This window comes from Myotis davidii, unplaced genomic scaffold (genome assembly GCF_000327345.1).
Source record: "Myotis davidii unplaced genomic scaffold, ASM32734v1 scaffold46, whole genome shotgun sequence".
Classification (NCBI taxonomy): domain Eukaryota; kingdom Metazoa; phylum Chordata; class Mammalia; order Chiroptera; family Vespertilionidae; genus Myotis; species Myotis davidii.
The window spans coordinates 2,666,278-2,675,111 of NW_006383006.1; the positions used below are offsets into that span (position 1 = coordinate 2,666,278).

The 8,834-nt window shown below is 38.6% G+C and overlaps 1 protein-coding gene across 4 annotated transcripts in view; it reads left to right on the top strand.

Moving 5' to 3' along the window:
• The window catches only part of TP53BP1 (tumor protein p53 binding protein 1), a 110,229-nt gene that overhangs the window by 29,897 nt on the left and 71,498 nt on the right, over positions 1–8,834 (top strand). For all 4 annotated transcript variants that reach the window (XM_006778024.2, XM_006778023.2, XM_006778026.2 and 1 more), the window contains exons 5-10: positions 324–451; positions 1,017–1,175; positions 1,530–1,659; positions 3,616–3,782; positions 5,259–5,385; positions 6,998–7,092. In XM_006778024.2, the coding sequence (XP_006778087.1) occupies positions 324–451; positions 1,017–1,175; positions 1,530–1,659; positions 3,616–3,782; positions 5,259–5,385; positions 6,998–7,092 (806 nt within the window). The remainder of the gene's footprint in view (positions 1–323; positions 452–1,016; positions 1,176–1,529; positions 1,660–3,615; positions 3,783–5,258; positions 5,386–6,997; positions 7,093–8,834) is intronic.

The window sequence follows — 8,834 nt, forward strand, 5'->3', positions numbered from 1 at the left end:
TATCACTTGTCAGTAATTCTCTTGAGTGCAAGATTTTTCTGTCCCTGCTCATACCTTTTCAGAGAAAGATAAAATTCAAGTATGTTTGTTCCTTTCTTCTGTTTAATGATTGTGATACTTAATTCTGTACACTGTTTTTGAGTTGTTAACCTTTTCGGTGCTTGTCTGTAGAAAGAAGCAATAATGGGATGAGGCATTTTACTTTTTCAAGTTTGCTTCAATGGTGGTTGGTGTGTGGGGAGTCACAATAAAATTCCAGAGTGCTTTGAGCAAAATGTCCCAACCTATCTGGGAACACGTGGTTGTATTTTCCTGCTGTGTAGTGTTTTGGGACGGTCAGTGGAACCTGCTCCTCCTGTGGGGGAAGAGAAGGAAGAACTGGAAGACAAGGAGAAGGGAGAAGAGGAAGAAGATACTCTAGATGTTGCCACACATTCCCTTGGTGCTGAAGGTAACTTTATGCCTTTTTCAGGATAGTAGGTTGTTTTAAGTCCTTTTATTGTGAGCATACAGACATTAAGTTTTTTCTTTTTACCAGGTTATAGATTTGTCATCATAAATTGAGAATAGTTATTAAGAAATTTGCTTAGTAGCCAAAGATATTTCACCTAATTTGGTGTTTAGGAATTTCCAGGTCATTGGATAGCCCCCTTTGTGCATATTGACTCTTCTTCCTTTTGTAATCAAATATTTTTGGGATGTATGCTTTATGGGGCTGGAAGTACATTGAATTATTGAGTTTGGGGTATGGTTTATGTATATTTTCAGGAAGTAGACATCGTCTACTTATATTAGGTGCTTGCAAGGTTTTATAGTATGCAACTTCTTTTTGCTTCATTACACATTTTCCCCCTTCACTTTTACTGCTTTTATTTTGATTTTATTTTGAAAAATTGGGGGAGGGCAAGGCTTTGATTTGAAGGATGTAATATGACCTTCTTTTGCTAAGTGATAGCACCTTGCCTGGTGCATAATATTGTAGGATGAAACCTAATTTCTTTGGGCCTTGTTCCTAGATCCTGCCTCATCACAGTTGGGCTTTGGGGCTCTGGAACTCTCCCAGAGCCAGGATGTTGAGGAAAATACTGTGCCATATGAAGTAGACAAAGAGCCTCTACAGTCAGTAACCACCAACTCTGGTTATACGAGGCTATCTGATGTGGATGCTAATACTGGTATGAAACTGTTTTCTGGCATTTGGAGTTATTTATCAGCATTTTCATCTCGTGCTAGAGCTCTTCTTTCCTCAATAACATTTTATAGCTATCTAAGTTAATATAATCTATGTTAACACAGTAAGGTTGCAGAGTTGTCTGGCAAGTACTTGTCAGTTGATGACTTGCAGTTTAGTGTTTTTTGGTGAGTTATTGGTTGTTTCCTTTTTTGGAAAATATATTATTTTCTAATTGGACTTCTGTCTATTAAAATCTTTACCTTTAAAAAAGCATTAGGGACTGCTTCTAGTACTTTGAAAAATTAAATAACTCCTTTTTTTTTAATATCTCCTTTCTGTCTTCTAAAACTTCAAGCAATTAAGCATGAAGAACAGTCCAATGACGATATCTCCATGGCAGAACAGCCCAGCAAGGACGTCCCTGTGGTAACACAACCCAGTAAGGACATGCATGTGGTAGACGAGCAAAATCCATCAACTGCAAGGTAACCCATGTTCTTTCTAGAAAGTATTTTTGGGTTTCTGCTGTAGGGTTATACTCATTTCACTTGGCCAGGATTTTCAGAAATTTTTGATTTTCATCTCTCCCTCTTCCTCCCCCTAGCATTTTTCTGGTCCAATATAAACGTTGATTATTCATGAATTCTCTTTGTGTCCTTATCTTTAGGCATATTACAAAGCCATTTAATTGCTGCTGTCACTATAAGCATTACTCCTTTTTTTTTTTTTTAAATGTATTTTATTGATTTTTTACAGAGAGGAAGGGAGAGAGATAGAGTGTCAGAAACATCGATGAGAGAGAAACATCGATCAGCTGCCTCCTGCACATCTCCTATTGGGGATGTGCCCGCAACCCAGGTACATGCCCCTGACCGGAATCGAACCTGGGACCTTTCAGTCCGCAGGCCGACACTCTATCCACTGAGCCAAACCGGTTTCGGCAAGCATTACTCCTTAATCTTTGATTGCCACTCCTCTCTGATCTTTGTCTACTGCCTCTCTGTGGGTGGTATTCTAGCCTCTCTGGTGTTAGGAGGAGTCACATGAATATTATATTTGAAAGTCTTACTATTTCTGTACGTGAGGAGCACCCAGATTGTTTTGGGTTATTGGGTAACCTGCATTTGGTAGTTTATGATAAAGATGCAGGGAGATATTCTTTCCTAAGTTCATTACGCTCTTAATTTAGTAGGAATTGGGCAGTATATCTCTCTTCTGCCTGTTGTGATTGTTGTTTCCAAAACAGTATGGCATCTGGTCAACAGCTCAGGTTTGGAATTGGCAGAGGAAAAGTGGGATGCTTCCAGTTTGGGGCGGGGATAACTAAACATTCAATGTTGTTACTTCCTTCTATAGAAATAGTGGGGAGGGGGCGGGTGTGGGTGGAGGGGGTCGATGGGGAAAAAGGGGACATCTGTAATACTTTCAACAATGAAAATTAAAAAAAAAGAAATAGTGGGGAATGGGGTTCTGGGGTCCTGAATAAAATTGAATATAAAGAGAAGTTGACTTTCTAATGCAAAACACTCAGCTTATAACTGGGCCTAAGTTTTTAGGCCTTCCTTCCTCCCTTCCTTCCTTTCTTCCTTCCTTCCTCCCTTCCTTCCTTTCTTTCTTAATATGTTTTTATTGATTTTAGAGAGAGGAAGGGAGAGGGAGAGAGATATAGAAACATCAGTGATGAGAGAAAATCATCGATTGGTTGCCTTCTGCACGCCCTCTTCCACAACCTGAAACCTGGGCATGTGCCCTGACTGGGAATCGAACTGTGATCTTCTGGTTCATGGGTCAATGCTCAACCACTGAGCAACACTGGCCAGGCTAGGCTTTTCTTTAGGAAGTTGCACTCTAGCTAGTTTTGCTATTCTGTTGACTCTGGGTAATTGTAGAATAGGTAAATCTCATAAGAATCTGGAAAGGGATCAGCAATGAGTGTCTTACATGTGTGAGTAGTACTAGTGTGGAGTCTTGGTTTGGGGCTTAGATTTAGTAGATCAAATGGATAAGTCCAACAGAGGTAATGTGTGTGGCAATAAGTTCAGAGAATAATTCACACCCAGGCCCTTTCCTTGGAAGGTCATTGGTAGAACTGGCATTGCTGTAGTCTGGATTAAAATTCTTCATGCATGTGTAGATAATAGCATATGTAACAAAAATTCCTGAATGACTCATCAGTAATCTCATGTAGTGCAGTAGTGAGTAGAGTTGAAAAGAGGTATTGCTGTGTGAGAGACTTAGTCAGGCTTTGAAATGAGCTAAGGGCTTTGTATCATCAAATAGTATCTTACTTAATTTTCACTAAGTAGTTATATATACTAGAATTATTGAAATTTTTGAAATTATTAAAGGAAAACAGACAAAACACAGGAAAAGTTTATTAGGTCAAAGATGAAAACATTTGAACATAGCAACTTTTTCTCCTGGTGATGTGAATCTCCTAGGTCAGAGGACATGCCTCCTAGTCCCAAAGTATCTCTTATTACTGTGGAAACAAAAGAACAAATATCTACTCAAGAAATACTGGAAGGTGGACTGCAGATTCCGAAGTTACCAGAGCCTGAGGTTTTGTCAACTCAGGAAGACTTGTTTGACCAGAGCAATAAAACAGGTACAAAGAGTAATTAGTTGATATATAGTTCCTCTTGTTCAAAGATAAAAACTTTTTATTTCTGTTTTGTGGCTACTGTTTAAGTTAGAAGGCCTTTATAGGTATCAGACTTGTTTGTGATATGGAAGGAAAATATGCCTCTAGCTGATTAATGAGAAAGTCTTTTTGAGAATGATTGCTATTTAACATTTTAACATAATTTTCTCTCTCTTTTGGAAATGGAGATATTGAGGAATAATAGCTAATGTAGTAAATTTAATAACTATGGACAGAGTATCTACTTCTTTTGTCATAGGTCTCCAAATATTTAACATAATTAAGTATACGTTTTTTCATATTCACCTGGCTAACTGTACTTATCTGTTTGTTAGTTCACAAACAGGAAGTTATGGTCTAGGAGAAAGAATGTAAAACTTAGAAGACTAGAGTGGTATTTGTTTCACATTTTGTTAACCCCCACCAACCCTTTATTCTGTTACCTCAGAGCCAGAAAGCTTCAGTAATAACTAGCAAAGTATACCTCAAGTCCTCATGTTGTCAATAGGTTATGTGATTTCGAATGAAACAACATATAACAAAACCAATTTTACTGTAGGCTACCTGAGATAAAGAAGAGGTAAGTTTATAGGACATTTCATTAATATTAAAACAAAAAGATGTTGAATGAGATGACATCGTTGGAGAACCTGCTGTAATGTGTTGGCTGTAATGAGGGAAGAAGAGAGGGTTATATTCCTTTACTATGCTGTGAATATGTGCAAAACATTCAAAGAGTCACTAAGGAATCTTTTTTGGTCTCTCGCTAAATCTATAAGGTTGTATTTAAGACATTCCTTTATACTTGGGATTAGTAAAGCTGACTCTCCATCTGTTGCTTAGATGGGACCAACAAGAGGCTCTTCATACTGTAAATCAGTACAGGCTATTTATATATCCTTTTACTAACATGTTAGTGTTTCCTGTCTCCTTTTGAGGAGGCTCAGGTTCTAATCATGAAAATTGCTGCATTCATATTATCAGGTGTCATATATATTATTTTGACTTCTCCCAACTCCATATTATGGCATGAGCTTACTTCACCTTAGGTAGACCTTGAAATAAAAGTCTCACTTGCTGTTTTATAATAGAACCTTCACAAGAAAGAAGAGCAGTCAAACGAAGGTATCAGGATTCTGGCATTTTTCAAGTTTTAATCATGACATAAAGGACTAAGGAATTCTTTTTGTCAATTTTTATTAAAAAAACCTATAATTTAGTAGGGAGGGGGGCTTTTAATGATCACTCAATATTCGTGTTAGCATGGCATTTCATTAGTTGTACTATAATTAGAAAACAGTTTCTACCCTGTTGGAATATGGTTGGAAATCTGTATATTACTCTCTTTGCAGTACAGAGTGCTTTTTTGTTGGTTTGTTTTTACAACTCAGTAATGTCAATCTGAGAAGTCAATGTAACTAGATTTTTTCCCCCCAATAGTTTCTGATGGTTGCTCTACTCCTTCAAGGGAAGAAGGTGGGTGTTCTCTGGCTTCCACACCTGCCACCACTCTGCAGCTCCTGCAGCTCTCTGGTCAGAGGTCCCTTGTTCAGGAGAGCCTTTCCACGTAAGTAAGCCTAAAGCAGCTCTGCCAGGGAAACGTGTGCCTGAGGGTTTAAGGCGAGGGTTCAAAGAGCTAAACTTGTCCACAAGTTCAGCATTCTTTTTGAAACCAAAAGGTAAAATCTAGGCTTTAGAATTTTGGGGGTAAGAACTTAGTAGGACCATTGAAGATAGGTAGATCTGCTTTTCCATTGGGAAATTTTATAATAGTAGCTCAAAGGTTTCACTAGGGAAGAAACTGCCCAATTACTAAGAGACTGTTATACACCCCAGACAAGCCTTCTGCTCTTTTATTTGACTAAAAATTCTTCCCATTTAATAAGGGTGGGAAATGGGTTATACTAGAGTAAACATTAGTTGGATTTCTTTCTCTCTGTTTTAGGGCAAAGAGGTTTGTACTTTTAAATAAAAATGTGCATGATCTTTCTAATAGGCAGAAATGGAGTAAATGTTTTGTCTTAAAAATCAGCAGATGAATTATTTTTCTAGTACTTTCTCATCTGTTTTTCAATCATGATGTCCTTGTGTCTGATCATTCATTTTCTCTTATAATCATACTGGAGGCCTGGTGCACAAAATTCGTGCATGGCGGCATGGGGGTCTCCTCAGCTCAGCCTGCACCCTCTCCAATCCGGGACCCCTTGACTGCTGGTTTAGGCGTGAAACCGGAGATCGGGTTTCATAAATCAACAGTTGGATATCCCTCTCTCAATCCTGGACTGCTGGTTCCTAATCGCTCACCTGCCTTCCTGCCTGGTTGCCCCTAACTGCCCTCCCCTGCCAGCCTGATCACCCCTCACTGCCTCTGTGTGCCAGCCTGATTGCCCCTAACTGCCCCTCCTGCCGGCCTGGTCATCCCTAACTGACCTCTGCTGCTAGCCAGGTTGCCCCCAACTGCCCCCTCCCTGCCAACTTGGTTGTTCCTAACTGGCCCCTGCACCGGCCTGGTCACCCCTTATTGCCCATCCTGCTGGCCTGGTCACCCCACACAGCCTGCTTTTTCATTCGTTGGGTCATTCCTCACTAACGCCCCTGTCAGCCTGGTTGTAGGCAGCCATCTTGTGAGGGCATGAGGGTTAATTTGCATATTACCTCTTTATTATATAGGATGGCTTTATGCTTGCTTTTTAAAAAATATTTTTTTTATTCATCAGAGAGAAAGGGAGAGGGGAGAGAGAGATAGAAACATCAATGATGAGAGAGAATCATTGGTCAGCTGCCTCCTGCACACACCCCACTAGGGAACGAGCCAGCAACCTGGGCAAGTGCCCTTGACCGGATTCAAACCTGGATCAAGCCCAAAATCCAGGCATGCGTTCTGCCCAGGAATCGAACCATCATCTCCAGGGTCATAGGTCGACTCTCAACCACTGAGCCATGTGGGCCGAGCCACTCTTTTTATTTTTAATTCTAATTTTGGATATGTCTCATGTGAGAAATAGTTATTGAAATATTATTGATGGCTCTTCCACAAGCCTCAGGTAGCTTTTTGAGAGAAATGCTAATAAGTATTGGTCTGAATGGCTTAGACATTTTTGCTATTAAAAAGGAAGAAAACAGATGCAAAATTGTGGCTGTGGTTAAAAATAATCTGTGATTTTTCTCTTTCTATAAAGGAATTCTTCAGATCTTGTTGCTCCTTCCCCTGATGCTTTCCGATCTACCCCATTTATTGTTCCTAGCAGTCCCACAGAACAAGAAGGAAGAAAAGGTGAGCTCTCTTGATCTGTCTGTTGACCTCAGATTAGAAGGGGAGCAGCACTTCTGCCTTGCAAAATATACTGTTTCTTTATATGTTAGAACACTGACCTAAACTATTCAGTAGGACTTGTCTGTCTTACCTTTAGGGAAGTGGCCTAGTGTAAAGTGCTCGTCTCAGTTCTTAGCTCTTCTAGCACCAATTCTTTTGAGAACTCGGTATTGTTGACTTAATTTTTAAAAAGACTCTTAACGGAAAATGTTCAGGTTTTCAAGTTAAATTCAAATGAATTAGTATCGTGAAGAGCTGGATTTATTACTAATTGCCAGTAATTTTCAACGACATATTTGCATGTTATTGATGAGAGGGAACCAAAAATTGTTTTGTTTGTCTTTATAGGCTATTTTGTTATTATTTTTTTAATATATTTTTATTGACTTCAGAGGGAGAGGGAGAGAGAGATAGAAGCATCAATGATGAGAGAGAATTATTGACCACTGCCTCCTGCTTGCCCCTTGCTGGGGATTAAGTCTACAACCTGGGCATGTGCCCTGACTGCGAATCGAACCTTGACCTCCTGGTTCATAGATCGACACTCAACCACTTAGCCACACCAGCTGGGCTATTTTTGTTATTATCAAAGCAGTTTTTGTCAGAGTGGCTAGGAGCAGGTTGTAGAAATTTTGACTTCATTCACTTTCTCCTAGGGATTTTATACGTTATTCACAAGAAAATTTTTCCTTTTACTTAATTTATCTCATTATGTAAACTTCTTTTGCTAAATACTAGTCTCCTATCCAGTCATTCAAGGTATTTCTAAATTCCTACAAAGCCTTTTCCAATAAATTCCATGATTTTCTCCTTTTCATACCAATAGTGGTACAATAGCTAATTTTTATTGAATACTTAGTATATCCCAGACACTATTTTATGTCCTTCCTTTTGGTTTTAGGTGCTTTGTTTTTTATCATTGAATCAATACTAGGAAATAGGTGTTACTTTTATCTCTGTTTTATAAATGGAGAAATGGGAGCACAGAGAGATCTCACAACTAATAAGTCAGAGAGGCAGGATTTCAACTCAGGCAGCTGCCTCCATAGCTGTTGGGTATATGCCTCCTATGATATCCCCCTCTCTGCTCTTAAGTGATATAAATATAGAAATATATTTAACTGTTTTTCAAGTGTAATTTACCCATGGCAAAATTTAATCTTATATTTTCTTCTGCCACAAAGTTTCTGTCTGGCTATTTTCTCTTGAAATAATTTGTAGGTTTCCAAATGGACTAATATTCTAAGCATAGCATGATTGATTAGTAATGTCTTAAGTAAAAAATAAAAGTCAATCTATTCTACAAAAACTGCTATTAATCAAAATACGTTTGGTTTATATTTAGAACCATATCTTCTATCTGTAGTGTGAACATATAAAAATAATTATATTAAAAATTCTTTCTCCCTGATTGTAAACATCTATGTATATAAAAGGCTAAGTGACCAACCATACATACGTATGACTGACTGTCCATCCGGCCGGTACAGATGACACACACTGGCAATTTAAAAATAAACATTGACTCACGCATGCACGATATCTGTCCCTGTCAAACATTGGCCTCCCATTTAAATTAATTCAAACACAGTTTCCCATGATGCTAGCATTTGTGATTACTATTAATAAATCACAAGGACAAACTCTAAACAGAGTAGGATATTCCTACCTGAACCCGTTTTTGGAGATGGTCAGTTATATGT